General features: G+C 44.0%; 2 protein-coding genes across 3 annotated transcripts in view; one reads left to right on the top strand and one right to left on the bottom strand.

Annotated features, from left to right (window-relative positions):
- megf10 (multiple EGF-like-domains 10) overlaps positions 1 to 21,872 on the top strand; it is a 75,932-nt gene extending 54,060 nt beyond the window's left edge. The window contains exons 13-22 of one of the 2 annotated variants that reach the window (XM_084046021.1): positions 3,165 to 3,293; positions 4,927 to 5,055; positions 5,677 to 5,805; positions 6,437 to 6,565; positions 7,219 to 7,446; positions 8,174 to 8,289; positions 9,193 to 9,325; positions 9,883 to 9,927; positions 20,123 to 20,323; positions 21,325 to 21,872. In XM_084046021.1, the coding sequence (XP_083902147.1) occupies positions 3,165 to 3,293; positions 4,927 to 5,055; positions 5,677 to 5,805; positions 6,437 to 6,565; positions 7,219 to 7,446; positions 8,174 to 8,289; positions 9,193 to 9,325; positions 9,883 to 9,927; positions 20,123 to 20,323; positions 21,325 to 21,479 (1,394 nt within the window). In that variant the 3' untranslated portion in view covers positions 21,480 to 21,872. Of the gene's footprint in view, positions 1 to 3,164; positions 3,294 to 4,926; positions 5,056 to 5,676; positions 5,806 to 6,436; positions 6,566 to 7,215; positions 7,447 to 8,173; positions 8,290 to 9,192; positions 9,326 to 9,882; positions 9,928 to 20,122; positions 20,324 to 21,324 lie in introns of both variants that reach the window. The other variant, XM_084046020.1, reaches the window with a different exon arrangement.
- Positions 11,449 to 16,247, bottom strand: LOC311036993 (5-beta-cholestane-3-alpha,7-alpha-diol 12-alpha-hydroxylase-like). The gene is made up of 5 exons (XM_084046022.1): positions 15,728 to 16,247; positions 14,708 to 14,996; positions 14,066 to 14,218; positions 12,197 to 12,539; positions 11,449 to 11,796 (listed from the first exon to the last, which is right to left on the bottom strand). The coding sequence occupies exons 1-5, from the start codon at positions 16,234 to 16,236 to the stop codon at positions 11,564 to 11,566; spliced, it is 1,527 nt and encodes a 508-aa protein (XP_083902148.1). The 5' UTR covers positions 16,237 to 16,247; the 3' UTR covers positions 11,449 to 11,563.
- Positions 21,873 to 23,994: the final 2,122 nt, after the last annotated feature.

Below are 23,994 nucleotides of genomic sequence, written 5' to 3'. Positions count from 1 at the left end.
TTGGCTCACTGGAAACACTCTGGTACACCAGTGGGTCTCAAAGAGTCCTTAAGGGGGTTCCAATGGCCTCTTATGGGTCTGTAACTCTGAGAGTGTACAAATGGAACCAAATGGACCCTTTTTTGGTTCCATTTGTACACTCTCAGAGAGAATTAAACTTAAACTTGTGTAAACTGTCACTAGAACGTTTAAAAGTAAACTGTTTTTTTAAATTGGTGCTTGTCTTATCGTTTTAGTTCTTCTAATTCAGTGGTTCTCAAACTTTTCAGGCATGGGAAAAGCTCACAAACGCGTCGCATCGCATTGTGAGCTTGTAGATCGGCTATTTTCAAATAGCCTTTGTATAAAATAGGGCTAAATAGTTTTATAATACAGTAATTTATATCTGCAAAGTAACTAGTAACTAAAGTTTTCAAATAAGTGTAGTGGAGTAAAAGTACAATATCTGTACTTTTACAGATATTCTTTGCAAATTGGAAATACTCTAGTAAAGTAACTCAAAATTGTACTTAAGTACATGTACCGTACTTAGTTACTTTCGACCACTGCGTGGTACCTATGTCCTTATATGGTGTGTACATGTCTAATGTCCTTATATGGTGTGTACATGTCTATGACACCAGCTCGGATGATGTCCGCCTCGTGGCTTCAAAATGGGTCTGTAGAAACCAATGGGGAATCCTCTCTGACAATTAACCGATCTACATGCCCACAACACCTCGCGTTGCAAGGCGTGGTGAGCATGTAGATCGGCTATTTAAACAAATGTTGCCCCTTCTTACGTAATATTTGTCTCCGCCAGGAGACTATGTTTTCGTTCTCGTCCTTCCGTGTGTCCACCAAGCTAACATTGGTCTAGCTTCACGTGACACGTGACAATATGTTGAAAAGGGTGTGCTTTGATTGGCTAGCGAGACGCATGATGAAATAGAGACCTATAAATAGGTGTGTCACTTTTGAAGTGAGGTAAGACAGGATTAATCAGGAACAGTACTGGCGGAGACCTGTGCTCCGAGGAGCACATTTTCTAGTTGACAATGTGGCCAATGTTTGAATTTGTTTTTATAGTATAGTTTGTTGAATACTTTTGACGCAGCAATGGTCTTATTTTTATTTTATTTTATTTTAGAGGTATTAAAGGTCTAGGATAAGGATAATTCCTTTTAACATGTCGTTCATGAAAGTCCTTGCGGTCTTGTTTCCAATGAGAACCTGTGAGCAATTAGGGGTTAAGAGTCTTGCTCAGGGACAAATTTCATTTCATCGACACATATGCTGACCTGGCCTGGAATCGTGCCTGGGGCAACCAGGGCCTCTGGCTCCCTAGGCGGGCTCACTAACCATTCAGCTATGGCCGCCCCAATGATCACTTTAGAAAATGTGTAGATACCCTGTATGAACTTATACTGGATGTTGGTTTGTTCACTGTTGAGTGAGATACATTACACATTACTCATTAAGCAAATCTGGATCTGGGGGCTGCCAGCCCAGTTCCCACTTGATGTCGTGTGGGAGCTCTGATTGGTCCAGACAGTACTCAAGAACTGTTAGCTTGCATAAGGTCTTCAGAGTAGGACTCAAGTCCAAGATATACAGGTCATCAGAGGCAGAGGATCCATTGTATCCTCCAAAGAGGATGACACGATCTCCCACCATGCAACAGCACATGGACGACATCTGCCACGGGTGATACGGTTGCAACTTGGGCTGAACCTCCTTCCAGGAGAAGGTCTCTGGATTGAATTTCCACAGATCATCGCAGTATATTTGGCGGCCTTTGTGGCCGCCAAATATGTACAGCTCTCCATGGTAGGCAAAGGCTGAATGGCCGGTGCGTCGTCCTGGAAGAAGGTTTCTGGAAGGCTTTCTCAGCCAGCATTCGGCCTCCGTGTCAAACGCCCGCCCCACTCTGCCCCCAAATACAAACATCTTTGTCCCGATGATGGTGGCAGAGTGACATTCGGAAGCCGGCGGTGGAGTGCCTCCGGTGTCAATTAAAGACCAGACCATTGCGGCGGTGTCCAACTTGTAGATGTCATTGGAGCATCCAGTGAGCTGAGTGTGTCCTCCATAGATGTACATGACCTTCCCCAAGACACAGGCCGAGTGGCCGTACCTCGCCCCTGGAACTGTACCAGAAACCTCAGGCTTGAACCATCTGTGGGTGTCGACATCAAATGCATAAAGCATGCTGCAGTAAGGATATCCTCCCCAGATGTAGACGACATTGTCTAGCAGCGCAGCTCTGTGGCCATGGCGCATGGAGGGAACCTCAGGGGGACGTTTTCCTCCTCCAGTTGTCACTGGAGGCAACTTCATCCAGCGCGAAGACACCGTGTTGAAGACATGGACACTAATCTGTTGATCACTGAGGTTCAGGTACCCTCCAAAGGTGTACACCTTGTGCCCGGCTACCACAGCATCATAGCGATCATGGCGGAACGGCTCTGGACATTTCACATGTCTCGTCCAGTGCAACATTTCACACAGCAGCACTACAGTGGATCAGTTTACAGAGGAAGATGGCAGATGGCAGGTCCCTCTGTTGCTACAAGTTGACAAATGATGTTTGCTCATTGAACAAAATCAATATAAAGGACAGAATTACATGCATGTGATGTAGATGTTGTGACGTCATTGCATGATGACGTCATTATGTACTATGACATCAGTAAAATGACATCAGTCGTCCATATTTGGGCACAGACACACAGAGATACACAGAGATTCCTGAAAGTCAGTGGTTCTCAAAGTGGGGCCTGGGGACCCTTAGGGGTCCTTGAGGGGACTCTAGGGGGTCCCCAGCTAAATGACTTGTAACATGTATGTGCATTAAATAAAATAGATTAGACTGACGATGTTTGGTGAAGAGATTTGGCGCAGAGGGATAAAAGAGTAGTCAGTACAAAGCCATGGTTCAAATTTACTGGGTATTGAGGGTTTAAGTGGTTAAATGTCTGACAATACACATTAATTCACAAACTGTCAAACAAGTCTCTGAAGCTAACTATGAAATGCACAATGTTATGCAACATGAAGTGTGTTTGTGGGGGGGGGGGGGGTCCCTCCATCATTTCTCTCTCAGCTAAGGGGGTCCTTAGTCTGAAAAAAAAAACACATTGAAGACCCCTGGTCTAACGTATTCATTCCTTCATGTTCTGCAGTCTGTCCCAGTGGCAGATATGGTAAGAGCTGTGCCAGAAGCTGCAGCTGTACCAACAACGGAACCTGCAACCCCATCGATGGCTCCTGCCAGTGCTACCCGGGATGGATCGGCAGTGACTGCTCCCAATGTACGTACAAATATGTTCTCCAGTACTTTAACTCCTAGAACTTCATCAAGTGCTGGAGTTTAGTACTATGTCCACCACTGGTATTCCATGTCGTTGATGTCGGGCAGAAACCTCCTACCTCCATATTTTAACTGTTTGTGTTTTTTTGGGGAAATTGATGCCCTACTTGATCACACTACAGCGTCACACAAAAACAACAAAAGTAGCAGATCCGCAAGCTCAAAACGCGGCGCGAAGCAGCGCGTTTTGAGCTTGTAGATCTGCTACTTTTGCTATTTTTGAATTTGAATCCTGAAAAGTAACAGTTTTGGACATATGGGGTTTCCACCCGACAGAGTCGATGTGTGAAGTAGTCTCGCCAAGCCAGGCAACTACTGTATTCCACAATCTCCGAATACTATAAAGAGTCTGGAACTACACCTGTCTGAAAGCCGATTGCGGAAGCTGTCACCTCCGTTCGTCATTTCCGTTCGTGAAAATAATACGGTGAAATATATTCAAAAAATATTTTACAATATTTGAATGAATTTCCATTTCCGATAAGCAGCAAGCTATACAGTACGTGCTTCGCCTAGTTTGATTTACATCAGGGCACATTTACGCGACTGCAAACACGAGGCGGGTCATCTGCTTTTACTCCCGGATCGTTTTCAGCGTGTCCGAAATACAGACTGTATGATGGAAGCATTTGAAAATCGTTGGGAGGCAACAGTGTTGCTTCAGAGACTATGTGATGGATTGTGTCGTGACAGTAACAGTGATGTATTTTGTGGAAATCTGGGAACCCATTAGGTTAATACAAGTTGGTTTTGCCTCTGGGGGCACCACCTCCTTTTTTGTGTAGAAACAGCAGCTGGGTTTGGCTCCTCCTCTTTCCTAGTCCACTTCCTCCCGGGTGCTTTTGTGTTTATTCCTACTACCAACAACACTTCATGTTTAGGGCAGTGGTGCTGACTGACTTGAGAGATACATTTTGTGGTGACAGTAACAATAACAGTGATGTATTTAGTGGTGACAGTAACAGTGATGTACTTTGTGGTGACAGTGACAGTAACAGTGATGTATTTAGTGGTGACAGTGACAGTAACAGTGATGTACTTTGTGGTGACAGTGACAGTAACAGTGATGTACTTTGTGGTGACAGTGACAGTAACAGTGATGTATTTAGTGGTGACAGTGACAGTAACAGTGATGTACTTTGTGGTGACAGTGACAGTAACAGTGATGTATTTAGTGGTGTCAGTAACAGTAACAGTGATGTACTTTGTGGTGACAGTGACAGTAACAGTGATGTACTTTGTGGTGACAGTAACAGTGATGTACTTTGTGGTGACAGTGACAGTAACAGTGATGTACTTTGTGGTGACAGTGACAGTAACAGTGATGTACTTTGTGGTGACAGTGACAGTAACAGTGATGTATTTAGTGTTGACAGTGACAGTAACAGTGATGTATTTAGTGGTGACAGTAACAGTAACAGTGATGTACTTTGTGGTGACAGTGACAGTAACAGTGATGTACTTTGTGGTGACAGTGACAGTAACAGTGATGTATTTAGTGGTGACAGTGACAGTAACAGTGATGTATTTAGTGGTGACAGTGACAGTAACAGTGATGTACTTTGTGGTGACAGCCTGTCCTCCGGCTCAGTGGGGTCCAAACTGCATCCACACGTGTAACTGTCACAACGGAGCGTTCTGCAGCGCGTACGACGGAGAGTGCAAGTGTACCCCAGGGTGGACGGGCCTCTACTGCACACAACGTGAGTTATACACACACACACACACACACACACACACACACACACATGCATGCACGCACACACACACACACGCACGCACGCACATGGCATGCTTGCACAGCACACGTACGTTGTACTCTATGCCAGTTGTTCTCAAAGTGACGTGCGGGGACCCCCACGGAAAAAGCGTGAAGATTGTGAACATTGTGAAAATATTTAACTCATTCAGTGCCAAGTAAATAAATAGATAATCGGCAATAGTGCCAGCGATGTTTCGTTTTTCTTACCTTTCCAAGTACTCACAGAATATTTATCTCCAGTACGATCGATCCCCCGATCGTTGGTATACACAGAGTATTTTTTTTTACATTTCGACCCTCAGTTCGCTCGTTATTGCCCGTTGAACATAGCATGTCTGGCCAAAAATGCAGAGGAAAACACAGGAGTCGAGATACAGTCGTTTTCCCAAATCCGTTAACCAGGAAGTTTTCAGCGTAAACACTGAAAACACGGTTTGGACATGTTACATGTCATTGGCACTAAATGAGTTAAGAACACAAGAATGGCACAAAATATTTTTCGATGGGGGTCCGCAGCCGAATATATATTAATGTGGGTGTCCTTGTAATGGTTCCATTGCAGGCTGCCCGCTGGGTTTCTACGGTAAAGACTGTTCTCAGAGCTGTCAGTGCAGGAACGGAGCAGACTGTGAGCACATCTCTGGTCACTGCACCTGTCGCACGGGATTCATGGGACGCAGCTGTGAGCAGAGTGAGTGACACACACCCGTCCATACGTTGAATGGCAGCAAAGTTGCTTTTAGAGGACCACTTTGCCATGTCTTCGTATAATTGGTCCTCACTAATGCTCATCATAAGATGCCACCATTTTCTGTCTACTCACCCTGAGTCTCATCGGTGGACTGTAAACAGTTCAGAAACCTGCCTACCGATGACATCATTGATAGGGGTTCCAAGTTAATTGAAACTACAGCCTTTCTCTTCCTGGGAAGTTAGCACGCTGAAATAGAAGCCTTTGTTCTTGCATTGATTTGTTTTTTAAATAGTTTGAAAAAAGTTCGAAATCTTAGTGTTGGGTTTGGCGTTAGAGATACGTTTGAGGGAATATAGGGTTGAATGAACTTTAGACTGATGATAGGTTCTTGGTTTATCTATGATCCTAGATGACTATTTCTGTGCATTTTATGTATTACCTCGTGTTTTCCTTGTTTACTGTAAATCGCTCTGGATTAAGAGTCTGCCAAATGCCTAAATTGTAAATGTTTAATGCTGAGGGACCATAGTAGGCTAAATGGCATAAAAATGTGACGTGATCATTTGAAATGAAAGTGAACAATTTTGTTTGCCATTTTGAAACATTGTTTCCTCTTTGCTGCTCCCAGAATGCCCTTCAGGTTCGTACGGCTATGGATGTCGTCAGGTGTGTGACTGCCTCAACAACTCCACCTGTGATCACATGATTGGTACCTGTTACTGTAACCCCGGGTGGAAGGGCTCCAGGTGCGACCAAGGTAACAACAACAACAACAACAACACACATACGTGTACATTCTTTCACATTGTTGCATGTGTGGGTCCGATGCTGACTTTGGAGAGTGACGGGCCATGCATTTATTGAAAGATAACGCACAGTGCGAGGATAAACACCTGATTCGGCGGAGTGCATTATTTTTCGATAAGATACAGCTCGAATTATTGATTATTCTGCTCATACCGTGGTTAAGTATTTAAGGAATTATGTGGGTAAGTAATAAAGTGGGTAAATGGTTGCATAGTATTACACCGTTATGGGGTTCCTTGAAATGTAAAAGTTTGAGAACCTGAACACTGGGTTAAAGGAGTAGTTCACCCAAAAACTGACTTATTTTCTTGAATTCATGGAGATTTGTTTAGTTTTTGTCGCATTCCTGAGCCAATAATTTGATGACTGGGTCATCGGTCAGTAGGAGACTCTTTGAGTGTCCTACCGTAGACACCGCCGGTCATCACATTATTGGCTTAGGAACGCGATAAAAACAAAAAGATCTGCACGAATTCAAGGCTTCATGGGGTGAGCAATTGATAGGAAATGTGTCATTATTTGGGTGAAGTAATCCTTTAAGTATTTAAGTGGTTACATACTATCATACTAACAGAAACGATGTGAAACGTTCTTCTTCAGCAGGCGTGGTGATTGTGGGCAACCTCAACAGCCTGACCAGTGCGGCGGCGCCCGTAGACACCTACCAGATGGGGGCGATAGCGGGCATCATAGTGCTGGTTCTGCTGCTCATCTTCCTGCTGCTGCTCTTCATGGTGTACAGGAAGAAGCAGAAGGGCAAAGAGCCCCACATGCCCCCCGCCGTCACCTACACCCCCGCCATGCGCGTCACCACTGACTACGCCATCGCTGGTACCAATTCAACACCACTTTTACACATGATCTCTCTCTCTCTCTCTCTCTCTCTCTCTCTCTCTCTGCGTGGCTGTCTTTCTCTATGTCTCTCTGCCCCCCCCCCCCCCCCCCTCGCTCTGTCTGTCTTGTCTGGCTATCTGTCTGTCTGTCTGTCTCTCCTCTTTCTGTCTCTCTCTGTCTCACTCTGTCTCTGCGTCTGTCTGTCTGTCTGTCTGTCTGTCTGTCTGTCTGTCTGTCTGTCTGTCTGTCTGTCTGTCTGTCTGTCTGTCTGTCTGTCTGTCTGTCTGTCTGCCTGCCTGCCTGCCTATCTCTGTCTGTCTGTCTGTCTGTCTGTCTGTCTGTCTCTCTGTGTGTCTCTCTCTCTGTGTGTGTGTCTCTCTCTCTCTCTCTCTCTCTCTCTCTCTCTCTCTCTCTCTCTCTCTCTCTCTCTCTCTCTCTCTCTCTCTCTCTCTCTCTCTCTCTCTCTCTCTCTCTCTCTCTCTCAGATGGAACCAAATGGACCCATCTGTACTGTACACTCTCAGCGTTAAATTAACATTGAGGATTTTGCAGTGTAGATACTAGAGATTACACATTTTTTGGATCAAACGGGGGCTTAAAACATATCAAATTGGGGGTCTGGAAATGAAAAGGGTTGAGAATCAATGGTTAGAGCCCAGCTTTAGACCTAGCAAGGGCTCACTTCTCCTTCTTTCCTATTGATTTCTGACGGCTGTTCCTTTAGATACTGTGCCTGCTACAAGTGAGAATCACCCCAGCAACTACTTCTCCAACCCCAGCTATCACACTCTGACGCAGTGCACCGGCCCTGCTCACATCAACAACCTGCCATATAGAAAGGTACACATCAACAACCTACATGTAGGCCCCTACATCTCTATAAATCTGGAGTCTTAAACGTTTTTTTCAGGTCAAGGACCCCTTAGCTGAGAGAGAGATGAAGCAGGGACCCCTCACTACATTGTGTATACTATTGTGTTGCAGATAGAACTTTTTCATAGGTTTCATAGATAGCTTCATAGACTTGTTTGACAGCAAGATCATTAGTGTATGTTGGATTCATGTTAATGTGTATTTTTAAGACATTTAGCCACTTAAACCGTCAATACTTCGTAAACTTGATCTTTGGCTCTATACGTGGTCTGCTCCTTTTCCCCTCTACATCAAACCTCTTTGCTGAAAATAGCTGATCTACAAGCTCACAACGCTTCGTGAAAGTTCTCCTCAGAATAGGAGTGCTAAGGTTCAAGTGGTTAATGTAAAACATATATATATACTATCCTATCACACAAAGATTTTGTGAGCTAACTGAGCTTGTAGATCGGCTATTTTCAAATGGCCTATGTATAAAATAGGGCTAAAGTGGTTAATGTGTGTTTATAATATAATAATTTATATCTGCAAAGTAACCGGTAACTAAAGCTTTCAAATAATTGTAGTGGAGTAAAAGTACAATATTTTCCTTCTGAGATGTAGTGGAGTAGAAGTAAAAGTATAGACAATTGGAAATACGTCAGTAAAGTAAAAGGTACCTCAAAAGTGTACTTAAGTACAGTACTTGAGTAAATGTACTTAGTTACTTTACAGTGTAAAGTAACTAAGTACATTTACTCAAGTACTGTACCTACTTGTACGCAGTGGTGTAAAGTTTACACCACTGGGTGGCAGTAGTGAGTTTCTGGTTTGCTCTCATCTCATGCGAGGTTCAGAGTTGTGAAGTGTCATGCATTGTGCCTCTTACAGAGCAAGAACGAGCAGCCGTTCGTTAACGTGAAGAACTCGGGGGCGGGGCCCAGGAAGGGACCGCCCATAACGGGCACCAACACTGGCACCCTGCCTGCAGACTGGAAACACGGAGACTGTTTCAATGAGCTGGGTGAGACATCACATGAATGTTCAGAGAGAAGTGGGGTATCGAATGCAGAGGCATGGATATCTAAACAGCGGTGGAAGAAGTACTCACATTCTGTACTTAAGTAAAAAATATTAATACCACAATGTAGGAACACTCTGATACAAGTAAAAGTCTGGTATTCAAAATGCACTAAACTATACTTAAAGTTTTACTTAAAAGCAAAAGTACTCGTTATGCAGAATGTCCAATTTCACACATTTTCAAAATGTATAAACATTATTTTCAAATAGCCAAAGTATAGGGCTGAAGTGGTTAATGTATGTTTTGTAATATTAATCAAAATCTACAAAGTAACTAGTAACTTAAGTTTCAAATAATTCTAGTGGAGTAAAAGTACAATATTTGCCTCTGAGATGTAGTGGAGTAGAAGTAAAAATATTTAAAATGGGAAATACTTCAGTAAAGTAAAACAAATACCAAAAAATGTGACTTATGCACAGTACCTGAGTAAATGCACTTAGTTACTTTCCACCAGTGGATATCTAACCCTGACATGATGTTGATTCCTCTTTCAGCAGGAGCCTACGGTATGGACAGAGGGTTCCTGGGGAAGTCCTTACGAGGTGAGTTTCCATAGCCTGTGTGTGACGCCATTCTAGAAGTAAGACATCTGAGTTTCACCACCGTGTAAAGCAAGGGTTCCTAAACTTTTAGGCCACGACTCCCCCCCCCCCCAAAATAATCATATTTAAACTGGGGACGCCCCCACCCTGACAAGCACTTGGAATTGTAGGCATTACATCTAGTTTGACTCAGTTCCACAGATAAATATTGTGAAAATAGACGATCTACAAGCTCTTGCGTTGCGAGGCGTTGTGAGCTTGTAGATCGGCTATTTTCACAATGTTTGCCTTCTCACGTAATATTTGCCAATTTGGTATTAAAAAGGTCTTCAAAAGTCATTCAATTGTCACTTTAGAAATGTGCAGATACCCTCTAATACACTTATACTGTATGTTGGTTTGTTTACTGTTGAGCGAGAAAACAATGTTTCACATTAAGCTAATCATCTGGGGAGTACTGCTGTAAACTGTGGTACCAACATAAAAAATATATAAACTCAGTATGGATTATATGTGGACACAAGCAATCCTATTTTAATATTTACAATATCTTTTAAGAATCATGCGCAAAACATAATAATAGACTAAACAGCATTGTGATCACAGCATAATATTTTATTTAATAAACGTGTGTAGCGTTCACAGCATTGCGTGATGCTCTGTAGTACAAAGTGCTTTAATATTGTGGAAACAAAGAGAAGCATGCCTGTGATTTCATGATTATGATATAAGAACATAATGCTGAACGAAAACAAGCCATATTATGGTTGATTAATATTAAAATCTGTGTCTCATTGGTGGGCTGTGGACAGTTCAGAAACCTGCCTACCAATGACGTCGTCGATGGTGATTCCAACCAAATAGGAAATAATGCTGTTCTCTTCCTGGACATGTAACATGCTGAAATAGGTTTCTGAACTGTCCACAACCCTCCTCCGAGACACAGAGTGAGCAGACAGAAGTGGTGCCATCTTATGAGTTTCAGTGAGGACCAGTTTGTGATATCTTAACTGTGATATCAGGAAATAAGCAGTCCTTTATTTCAGGGGCGGCCATAGCGGAGTGGTTAGTGAGCCCGCCTAGGGAGCCAGAGGCCCTGGTTGCCCCGGGTTCGATTCCAGGCCAGCCTAGCATATGTGTCGATGAAATGAAATTTGTCCCTGAGCAACACTCTTAACCCCTAATTGCTCACAGGTTCTCATTGGAAACAAGACCGCAAGGACTTTCATGAACGACCTGTTAATAGGAATTATCCTTATCCTTAGGGTCACTGTAGTTTATTAAACAAAGAATTGTTCAGCGGGAACCGGCTCAGCCAACAAACATTCTAGTCTAGAGACTCTCTAGCATGTGCCCCAGAGGTTTCTGACCAGACTTGGTATAGCATGCCCCCCTCTGGCCATGAGTGGTACAACAGGTTACACACTATTCCAAGGATAATCACACAGTTAGATGAATAGAACGTTGAAAATGGGTGCAGTGCTCCTAATTTCGTAAATGTTTGTGTCAATTCGTTGATAAGTGAAAAAAAAAAACATGGTTCTCGATTAACAGAAAAAGCAATCGATAGAATAATCGCTAAGAAAATATGAAATAATCCATAGTTGCAGCCGCAGTGCTTTTGCGATTCCCAGGTTTAGATTGTGAGTCTGTACCTGAACTGAACATCTCTGCTGGGTTGCATGGATCCGAAACCCCACCGCTGGACGTCCATATCGGGTACCTGCTCACGTGGGTTTACCAGCTCAAAGTCAAAGTAAATCAGCACGAGGAAAATGAACTGCTTCAGCTCGTTGGTGGCAAAGAATCTGCCGGGACACATGGAGAGCCCGGCCCCCCACGGCATGCTGAAATACTTCAGTTTCTTCCCTGAGTTATGGGAGGGAGAAAAAAAAAAAATGTATCATTTATTTCCACTCAGCATAAAGGAAGAAAACAATGTTAATTAGAACAGTGGTTCACAAACTTTTTTGTGCCAAGGACCCCCAAATTGATATGTATGTGGCCGCGGACCTCCCACCTGAAAATATGTTGTGCCAGGGACCCCCAGAAGCAAAGATTTGTCTTAAAAATGTTCGCCTTTTGAAAAAAATATTTCAAGATTTGCACATATTTTCAAGATTTTCAATATAATATCTACAAGCTCGTTATGGGCTTGTAGATCTGCTATTTTTGAATAGCCAAAGTATAAAGGGGTTAAAATGATTATGACGCTTTATTAACTCATTTTGCTGGGGACCCCCTGGTGCACATTAGTGTATATTCATACCTGCTTTGTAAAAATCTGTTTTCCTGCCCCCGTCCGGGTTGAGAAAGCGGTCGTATTTGAAGGAAAGGGGATCGGGGTGGACCTCGGGGTTGGTCTGGACGGCGGTGTAAGGGAAGAGGGCCACGCGGTCGCCCTCGCGGACGGCGTACCGCCGTCCGTCGGCCATCTTGAGCGTCATGTCCTGAAGCACGGCTCTGGTGAGGACGGGCGCGGCGGTCAGGCGGAGGGTCTCCTCCACGGCGCTGTCCAGGACCGGCGTCCTGGTCAGCATGTCCCGCGTCAGGTCGATGAGAGGCCCGCCGCGCTTCGCCTCCTGGCCCGTTTCGCGCAGAACCGCCTCTACCTGCGATTCACAAAATTACACAGTGGTGGAAAAAAGTACTGAATTGCTAATAATGCAATCTAGACGTACTCCGTTACAAGTAAAAGTCCGGAATAAAACGTTTACTTGAGTAAAAGTGCAAAAGTGCTCGCATCAAAATGTACTTAAAGTACCAAAAGTAAAAGTACTCAAATATTTGAAAATAGCAGATCTACGATGCGACGCGTTGTGAGCTTGTAGATCGGCTATTTTCAAATAGCCTATGTATAAAATAAGGCTAAAGTGGTTAATGTGTGTTTTATAATATAAAAATGTATATCTGGAAAGTAACGAGTAACTAAAGTTTTAAAATAATTGTAGTGGAGTAAAAGTACAACGTTTTCCTCTGAGATGTAGTGGAGTAGAAGTAAAAGTATTGGAAATTGGAAATACTCCAGTTAAGTAAAAGTACCTCAAAATTGTACTGAAGTACAGTATTTAAGTAAATGTACTTAGTTACTTTCCACCACTGCAATTACAATTTACGCAGTTTAGGCATTGGGCAGATGCTCTTATCCAGTCAGAGCGACTTACACGTGTGAAATGAGAATAAGCAGAATAAACATGAACTCTAGTCAATAAGCAAAGTAAATGGTCATAAATAGAATGCAGAGAGAACACTATTGAGCTAATAGAGCCGGCCTGCTTGCCCAGGGGATAAATGTAATCTAAAATTTGTGTCAGATCCTGTGTCTAGGTGAGACATGACCTTTGACACGATCTAAATGTCTCAATAGAAGAGCAGGGAGACAAAATACAACCACCCCAATTATATAAGTTATATTGTATTAACATACAGATTTGTCTGTTTATACTGTTTGATAGCGGCCGAGAACAGCAGACCTACAAGCTCACAATGGTCGCGTCCGCAACGCGTTATAAGCTCAACACTGTTGCGCGGTGAAGTATATGTTTCGCTAGGGAGCGCCTCACCAGCCTACACACAGGAGGATGTTGAATGAACCGAAACCAGTCTCAATATTTTGTAAATAAACAATATGCTCTATGCACGGCAGCCATATTGGAAAAAAATTGGGCCCCTTCACTACTTCCTTCACAGGTCTTACCAATGATTCTAATGAAGGCTCTGTTCCATTTAGAGTAGCACAGTGGTTCTCAAACATTTTAATTATTTTTAATTTGAGAGTGTACAAATGGAACCAAATGTGTACAAATGGAACCAAATGGACCGGGTCCATTTGGTTCCATTTGTACACTCTCAGAGTTAGACACCCACCATAAGGGGCCATTTGGGAACCAAAATGGAGTGTTTCTAGTGAGCCAACATGCACGATATCAGCACCTGACCAGAATGGAAGGGAGCCCTTCATTAGTATCATTGGTAACACCTGTGAAGGAAGTACTTAGAGGCCCAATTTCTTTCCAATATGGCTGCTGTGCATAGAGCCTATTACAAATTACTGTACACAAATAATTAACACAATTACATTTTATTCATTAAAAAAAAGTGTCTGGAGAGCTGAGTGCTAGGGGGTGAGGTGGAGTACCTCTGCCTTGACGGCCTTCATAGCGTCGGGGTGTTTCATCAGGTAGAATAGCAGCCAGAAGGCGGAGGCTCCCGTGTTGCCCTGAGACGCCCACAGCAGGAGGAACATGTAGCGGTCCTGCATGAACTCCTCCATGCCGTGCTCCTCCCTCACCTGCAGTGGTGGACAGTAACCAAGTACATTTACTTTGGTATTGTACTCAATGTAAATTGAGTGATTTTTGGAGCATCTGTACTTCAGTGTTTTTTGGAAGCTTTATGACTTTCTCTCCGCTACATTTCAAAGACAAATATTGTACTTTTGACTAGGAAGAGACCCCTGGGACCCAAACTTACAAAATTACATTATGAATTAAGCTATTTCAAATATAGTGAAAATTACAGATCTACAAGCCCCCCCAACACGTCACAATGCAACATGTTCTCTCTAATATCACTATAAGTTTCTGAAATATTCAAAAATTTAAAACAGCAATGCGTTGATATTAAAAATAAAATGTACTATGAAAGTGTTCTTATAAGCAAGTACTCTGTTACAAATTTGACTGAACCACTTTCACTTGTGGTTGAGTAATATTTGACCAGGAGAATCTACACTTTGACTCGTGTACTGAGGTTGAGCACTTTGTCCACCGCTGTTCACCTGTTGCTGGTCCCGCACCCAGCCGCTGACGTTGTCCTTGGCCTTGACCGTCTGCACCGACAGACTCTTCCAGAACACTTTCAACAGCCTCTCTGCCTCCCTCCTCTGGCCAGGCGGCAGAATGCCGTACGCCAGTTTGGGAAAGAGCTGGTCATATTTACGAAACTCGCGAAACAACTCGTCCGACGTCAGTCTGTCGATCTCTTTGGCTTTCTCCGAACCCCCCGAACTCTGGGGCGTCTCGTTGCCGAACAGAGACAGGTAGCCGGCCCTGAAGACGACGTTATAGCTGTGACAGAATCAGAAACAGAATCTACTTTATTTGTCACATCACAGGTTTCACATGTTTAAGGGGGGCAGAGAGAACAAGAGCAAGGAGAAAACATAGGAAAGAAACGGGTGAAAAGAAAAAATGGGCATTTATGCATTTGAAGCCATCATGAAAAAGTGTTTCATGAACACAAACTGCTCTTGCTCAGCAGCATCAGCTTTTATTCAAAGTGACAGACGTTTTCGGTCCCTCTGGACCTTCATCAAGAGTGCCTTACATTTATACATTTAAAAACAAGTAGCAGGTATGTACATGAAGCTAGACATACGTTGAAAGTAGCAGGTGCACGGTTCGGGCACCATTAAGGGTAATGGACACTTTTGGGTCTGTTACTCTGTGAATGGATATTATCACTTCCTTCACAGGTGTTACCAATGATACTAATGAAGGCTCTGTTCCATTTAGTCTAGCAAAGTGGTTTCCACGACCCCCATAACTCTGAGAGTGTACAAATGGAACCATTTGGTTCCATTTGGTTCCATTTGTACACTCTCAGAGTTACACACCTGTAAGGCCATTTGGAAGCCCATGAGGGTCCCTGGACCCCAACTGTAGACCCACTGGTGTAGCAGAGTGTTTCCAGTGAGCGTACAAATGAAACCAAATGGACCCATAATGGGGGTCCGTGGCCTATTGCATATCAAACTGGGGGGTCCTTGATATTAAAACTGTTCACTGATTTGCACTACCTGTACATAAACAGTCCATCCTCCACCCAGTCCTTTAGATCTTCTCCAGACCCCACGCTGTGCAGCATCAGGTTCTGCAAGTTCCTCATCATTGCTTGCGTCATCACCGTCAGCCCGTCCCCCATCAGGTGCTTGTTGCTGGTCGCGTGCGGAAACCTGTGCTCGGACTCGTAGCCGAACACTCTGGCGACCAGCCCCCGCGAAAATTCGTCAAAGTCGAGTTTGGCGCGGGCCTCCTTCACGACCGCCCCGAAGGACATGGGGTCCGTGAGGAAGGTGAAGTAATACCCCCCGAGCTGGACGGTGAAAATGTCCCCGTGCCGTCGCTTCATCCTCTCCAGAAATTTTGCCGTGTCCCTGCGGAACTCCAGGACATGTCCCAACCAGGGGACAGGTCCCCTGTCCAATGGTGGCTCTCCGGTGCGCCGCTGGCGGAATGCCCCGAGATAATACAGCCCTCCGAGTAGACAGGCCAGCAGAGCGAGCAGGACCGATAGCAGGACATCCATGGCTATTTCCTCTTGAAGCCTCAAAACCGTCTGGATTCAAGCTTAAATTCTTTCCTGCATGGGACAAGCCACACTGTGCTCCTCCCTTTTGTGATTTCCTAGCCTGGCTCCAGCCCTACTGAGTGTCAGGCTAGTGATTTCCAGGAATTCAATAAGAATCTTCCCACTTGCTCTTATCCCATGACGATTCTGCAGAGGAAGCTGATTGTCCATTCATAGGGCTCCAGGCATGAGCTCTCGTCGGTAACACTTTACTTAAAGGTCGGCATTATAATCACATTTATAAGGCATTATAACCCTCCTTACTTGAAACACATAGTGCTGAATTATGTTCAAACTGCATGAATTTGGTAGACATGCCAGACTACTTTACAATAAGGTCCATTCACAACAAGAATTGTCAGTTACAAAATGTTCTGTATCACTCTAGTGTACTCTGAGGTTACAATGAAGAGATTACAACTTGTGAATGAGCCTATAAATTTATACAGACTCTTATCTTATCAGCTCAGTGCATCTTTTGATCTGAGTGAAGGAGCCGCAGCCACTCACTAATTACGTCACCCACTACGTGTCACTGACTACGTGTCACTGACTACGTGTCATGCGTTGTGGTAAGTGGCAGCCTCGGCATAAACACCAGCGCAGCACCTTCTACAAGAGGTGTGTTCGGACGTGCGCTATGAAAATGTGTGACGCTCATTTGATCGAAAATATGATTGCTATGCAATATTTCATTTAGCTTCAAGCTTTAATATTGCTGTTTGGTGTGCTGTCTTCAAACCTGTTTAGACCTGTTTGAAGAATAAAACAAGTTGACTGTAGTTCCTCTTGGCAATGTTTGACTAGTACTGGAAAAATAAAGCCGTTGTCATATTTTAACATTTGAGTACACATGCCCTGGGTGTTCTATCTATGAACACACACAGACACAGACACAGGCACTCACTCACTCACTCACTCACTCACTCACTCACTCACTCACTCACTCACTCACTCACTCACTCACTCACTCACTCACTCACTCACTCACTCACTCACTCACTCACACACTCACTCACACACTCACACACTCTCTCTCACTCACACACACACACACACACACACACACACACACACACACACACACACACACACACACACACACACACACACACACACAGGGAACATGATATTCTGATTAATCATCTATACTTATTTGTTATTTCATTTTCCACAGTGGAAGAACTATATTAAATCCTCATAAATTCAATCAAATTTCAGATTTTTATTAACATTATTGATGAAATGATATGGATTACGATCACAGCGAAACTGTGCATGCACACTCCCTGGATGCCAGAGCAGAATCTCTGCCCCAAATTCTTTAGATCGGCTTGTTATAGCGCCACCAGGAGGTCGCAAATCGGTACACAGTATCTCTATAGTCATTAAACCAAGCAGGTCTTTCCGATTGTTCATATTCCATCCTGATTAGCTAAGATTGGCTTTGAAGGTTTGCAGGAGTGCTCCGTTTTGAACAAAAAGCCTCAAATCATGAACACAGCGTGCGATTGCCGTGAAACTTTGCACGCACATTCCCACTAGGCCAAGGAAGAAATGCCACCCTACATGTTTCAAATCTGCCTTATGGTGGCGCTATAAAAGGCTGATTTGCATTTTTACCTATAACTGGTCCAATCGCCGTGACACTGTGCACGCACACTCCCTAGAGTCCAAGGAACATCTGCCATGATAATGTCATGATACTGACCATGATACTGAACATGATAATGTCATGATACTGACCATGACACTGACCATGATACTAACATGATACTGACAATGCTACTGACCATACTGACCATGATACTGGCCATGATACTGACCATGATACGGACATGATGCTGACCATGATACTGACCATGATTCTTACTATGATACGGACATGATACTGACCATGATACTGACCATGATACACACATGATACAGATACATTACATTATGAGTTGCAACAAGGTCTTATAACTATAATTGTAGAGTGTTATAAACAGATTATAATGCATTATAAGTATGTTCATAACACATTATATAGACATGGGATACCAAAAAAACGAATCTTAGCCCACATATCCCCACCCAACACAACAGTGGACCCCAGGTTGATGCTTAGTCAGGGTGGTGGTCCATGGTTCACAATCGGTTGAAAACCCCTGCTCTATTGTGTAATTCGTGTGTGTGAATAAAATGTAATTTCGTCCAATCTGTATGGCAGAGTGCAGAGAACAATATAACTTATACAATTGGGGTGGTTGTAATTGGTCTCCCTGCTCTTCTATTGAGACATTTGACACGATCCTGTTTGGGGTTTGACACAAATGTTATACCTGCAGGTCAAAATGAAAATTCTCCCCAGAGCAAGCAGTCAGGCTCTATTAGCTCAGCTCAGTGATAAAAATGTCAGCACTTGTGCAGGAGACTCGGGTTAAAATCCGGGGTAGAACAGGAAAGGTACATAGTGCAGCTATATGTAACAGTCATTTCTGTGTATATTTAAGTTATCTGTCATATCTGCCCCGTGCAAATTTTAGTTTGCAAAGCCTAAAAGGCAATGGAAAAAACACAATTGATTCTATGTCTTACTTGTGCCACGATTGGCCCCCCGGGGCTGGACGCTGGGCATGTCTGCTCACAAGACGGTCATGGGGTTCTGCATCTTAATAAGGCAGTGGTTTCAAAGGGTGGTCCGGGATCGCCAAGGGGTCCTCCAGGGCGTTCCAGACAGTCCACAGCGATAGCAGCCGAGAAGCACTTTCTTTTCACTATAATCAGTGGGAATAGTTTTTGGGCGGTGTAGCCGCCCCTATATGTGAGGTTGGGACATTGACATTTGCTGCACTGTGATTGGCCACCCATTGTACCCCCCTAACCCTGCACTGTGATTGGCCACCCACTGTACACCCCTAACCCCTACACAGTCAATGCAAAGTTGGCATATTTTAACATTTGCCAATTTTAATTAATAATTAAATTATTTGGCACAATGTGTGAGTACACATGCCCTGGGTGTTCTATCTGGGTTTTTTTAAGTGCGTCATGGGTCTGTGATGACCACTGTGATGACCACACCGCTCACTTCACACTGGGAGTGATTTTTTTTACTCACCCCACCAAGCTTTGAATGAATGCAGATGTGTTTGTTTTTGTCGCGTTCCTGATCCAATATTACAATATTTAATGAGTTGAAGTAAAAAGGCAAAACTATAAAAAAATAATAATGTCTAAACTCCTTTAAGTAACAGTAGCATTACCACAATATACAAATACATAAATCTACTAATATAGAAATACAAGTAAAAGTGGTGTATTAAAAAATGTGAGTACAAAAGTATTGCCATCAAAGTATACATACAGTACCAAAGTAAAAGTGCAAAAATCTTTATTGCAAAATGTGTCAAACTTTTTCGAATGTCGCCGATCTACCGATCGCCGATCTAACACTACAAGCTTTCAACGCTTCGCGTTCATTAACCCATTAAAACCGGGAAAGCATCTGTGTCAGTTTAGATTTTAGCGTTGGCTATTCAAAAATAGCAGATATACAAGCTTCGTGCCGCACTGCGAGCTTGTACATCTGCTATTTTTTTTTATGTTTTGAAAAATCTTGAAAGTGTTTGAAAATGTTTTAATGATCTTGAATTTTTTTAACACAAAACTTCTCTTCTGGGGGTCCCTGCCACAAAACATTTTCAGATGGGGGGGGGTCAGTGAGAACCACTGTAGAAATGCATTTGTAGATTTTTTGTACGTTTGGGTACCCGGGCAATTTCCCTTTTGAGCTGGAAAGGGTTGGGAACTCCTAGCTTTCAGTTAGTGATGTTTCTTGTTCTCCTCCTGTCATTCTCAGATCTGGTGAGCGGAGCACCGTATCACGGCAGCTCCTGCTCTCTCAGCAGCTCGGAGAATCCCTACGCCACCATCAAGGACCCGCCCGCGCTGACGCCCAAGGCCGCCGAGTGCGGCTACGTGGAGATGAAGTCGCCCGTCAGCCGGGATTCGCCCTACGCCGAAATCAACAATGCTGCCAACAGGAATGTCTACGAAGTCGGTGAGGCACTCAACCACTTTAGACCTGGCGGCCCCTAATTTCAGCTTGTCGTTATAGGGGAAACGTTTGCTGGCTTGCAGATTAGCTTTCAGCTATACGTCGCGCATAGCTAAGTGGTTCTCAAAATGGGGTCCGGGGACCCCCAGAGTTCTAAACGGACCACTTCAACTCTATCCAGTACAGTACATTGGCTATTTTCAAAAAATCTGGAAAATATTTTAGCAACACAAATCGTACATGCAGGCCTCTGGCACAGAATATTTTCAGATGGGGGTCTGCGGCCAAAAACATATTAATTTGTGGGCCCTTTACATGAAAAAGGTTTGAAAACCACTGCCATAACTAATTATAAAACTGTTGAATTGGAAACTCCTTACTGATGTTCTATCTTGTATGTGTTATAACAGCAATTAACTAGCGTTGGACCAAGACTGTCAGAGATTTATTTTATTGATTCTGACATTTGTGTATCTCTGAGAGTCTTGGACACTTCCCCAAATATCCACTGCAATTCCATGTTTAAGGCCCGTACTTCTCCATAAATGTACAAATTCAAAATATAAAGCGCTTACCCTAAAGCCACGGCTGTTACCCGATACATACAGGCCCTTTGTGTACCGTATTAGTCTGTATTGTTCAATAAAGAAGTGTTTTAATCTCGTCTGTGCTAGAAATTCCTTGTATTCCTCAATGAGTGCAGCAGGTGAAAGCCGGTATTACACTCAATGGAAACGAGGAAATACAGGCTGCTCACAGACACACAAATAGACAGACAAACAGACAGATATTATGAGAAAATTGTTATTAATAATAAGAAGAAGAAGAAGAAGAATTGTAGTTGTAGTAGTAGTAGTAGTAGTAGTAGTAATACTACTACTACTTGAACAAAAGGCATGAACCAACTAATGTATAATGAATTAATGAACGTCTTAATTATTAATTATAATGAAATAATGACATCAGAATGAAATAATTCTAGCTGTGTTTGCTTTGCTTTCCAGAACCCACCGTTAACGGCATCCATTCCCATGGCAACCTGCACCTGGGCCAGGACCCGTATGACCTTCCCAAAAACAGCCACATCCTCTCCCACTACGACCTGCTGCCCACCCGGGACAGTCCTTCATCCAACCACCAGGGGGCAGACTGCCAATGACCACATCCTCTCCCACTACGACCTCCTGCCCACGCGAGACAGTCCCTAATCCCAGCACCAGGGGGCAGACCGCCAATGACCACATCCTCTCCCACTGTGACCTCCTGCCCACCTGAGACAGTCCCTCATCCCAACACCAGGGGTTCAGACTGCCAATGACTGTGCAGGGAGGAACGACCACATGCCTGGTGATCCACATGTGCAGGAATGCTGTGCACTTGCCACGTTATACCTTTGTCATACTAGTACTTATTGTTTCGCTACTTTTTTTGTTTTGTTTTTTACGACCACGTTAATCCTGCATCTCGGCAGGTTATGCCTGAAAACCTCTGCTATCTGTAGCCATTGGACAAGGCGGGATCCCCCTTTGGTTTTCCATGCAGGGGACTGTCCTATGGATTCGGGTCCAGGACAGAAGCCTAAATATCTACATTTTTCAAGGTGGGATTCCCCTTTGGTCTTTGGTTTTCCATGCGGTTGGACTGGTGGTCTTTGAATTGAGTTTGACATTTTTGGGGGGCTCGTCCCGGATTGTGTTTTAGTTTTTCCACTTTCTTCATTGACCTCACTGCGGCATATGACACAGTTTGACACAGAGGCCTCTACCTTAAGCTCCTGAAGACTTTGCCTGATGTTACTGTAAGCTACATGTTGCTTACACAGGACCATACCTTTTGTACTGGAGAACTCAAACGGCCAAAGCAGTAAGAGAAGGAGACTGAGGAACGGGCTCTCCCAAAGGCTCTGTTCTTGCCCCAATGCTTTTTAACATCTACACTGCCGACATGCCTGTTGGAGAGTGCACGCAACACACCTATGCCGACGACTCAGCCATTGGAAATGCCCTTTAGAAAGATCTCTCACGACTGAGCACGGTATGCTCTGTATTCCATCTTGCCAACCAATATGCCAATACCACACTAAACTCGATGGCACCAACGTCAGGCATGACCCCAACCCCAAATACCTTGGTATCACACTTGACCGAAGCCTCACCTTCAAGCCACACATCCAACAAGTTGCTGCCAAGACCGCTGCCTGTGTAAACGTCCTGAAGTAGACTTGCTGGCACTGGGTGGGGTGCAAACTTCACCACCCTGCGCACCTCTACCCTTGGCCTTGTATACTCCACGGCTGAGTATGCCGCCCCTGCATGGAGTCACAGCAGCCATACAGCCTCTGTTGATGTTGTGCTCAACACCGCCATGGAGGCTAATCGGTGGTGCCTTAACCCCTGTCGAGTTCCTCCCCATACTGTCTGGCATTCCACCTCCAGAGCTCCGTCAAAACTTCCTGACCTTGAAGCTGGCTTGCAAGAGTGCAGATGAGCCAACAAGCCCGATTCCCCCGCCTGCTGAATATGGCGACCAGAGATTCAAGTGCAGACTCTTCTCCACCAAAGTTAGGAGACTCCTCACCACGAGCCCTGCTGGAACAAGCAATGTCCAATTCAACATCCACGTTGAGGAAGCTCATCAACTCCCCTTCAACCAATCCTCCTGGGTGCGACTTACCACAGAATGCCCTGGGTCAACCTCAACAGACTTTGCTCTGGAGTAGCTATGAACCAACTCTGATCTCCAAATGATTGGAGCGTCTGCCACTGATCTCTGTGAATGCGGAAAACCACAGACTGTTGAACACATCATCGATGAATGCTCCATCTTCAAATCACCACATGGAGTCAGGGGCCTCATTGAACTGGATGACGATACCACTTCTTGGCTGATGTCCCAATTGCCTGTGTAGCCCTACACGAAAGAACACACTTTTTTCCACTTTTCTTTTTCACTTTCTTCACCTCATGGGGGCAGGTCAAAGGGAGGCGAATGTAGCATAGTCACGCTGCCTGAAGGCCAGAAGTCCTATATCTTCCTTGACCAAGGGCGAAGGGGGAATCCCCTTTGGATGAGCGGTGGATGTTTGGTTTTGCAAGTGGTGGACCTGGGTTAAATTGTGTGTGGTTAAAGGTAGGTTAAGTGATTTTCTTTGGTTAAAATAAGTGTTAAATAGCTCTATATTCTGATTCTCATTCTCATTGCTTTAGAGTGTTTGTTCGGTAACAGGAGTCTCCATGTCTCTCCAGCTCTTTATTAAACAGAAAATGCATTTTCAGGTCAGGATACCAATTTCATCCAATCAGGATAGAGAACTGACAGGATATAGATTAAACAAGTGAAATTGGAAGTGATGACAAAAACTAGGACCAGGAGACCTGGTACTGCCAGACCCCTAGTCGTTGAAGGAAAAGAGGGACAAAAGAGGGACGAAAGAGGGACAAAAGAGATCTCTGTATGTGTCTGTCTGTGTCCCTTTTATGCCCATATATGGACAAAAGAGGGACGAGAAAGAGGGACAAAAGATTTTTATTTATTTTTCCTTCACAGCACCAGGAGATATCATTTTCCGAAGATTTAGACTCCAATCCACTTCCTGGTTAACTTATGACTTCAAAAGCCTGTATCTCGGCTCCTAAAAAATTGTTAAAAATCCTGGCACTCAGTGTACTCTGTTT

Source organism: Gymnoscopelus microlampas (assembly GCF_963454915.1).
Source record: "Gymnoscopelus microlampas genome assembly, chromosome: 21".
Taxonomy (NCBI): domain Eukaryota; kingdom Metazoa; phylum Chordata; class Actinopteri; order Myctophiformes; family Myctophidae; genus Gymnoscopelus; species Gymnoscopelus microlampas.
Note: the sequence above shows the minus strand (reverse complement) of the source record. Positions and strands in the feature narration are given on the sequence as shown.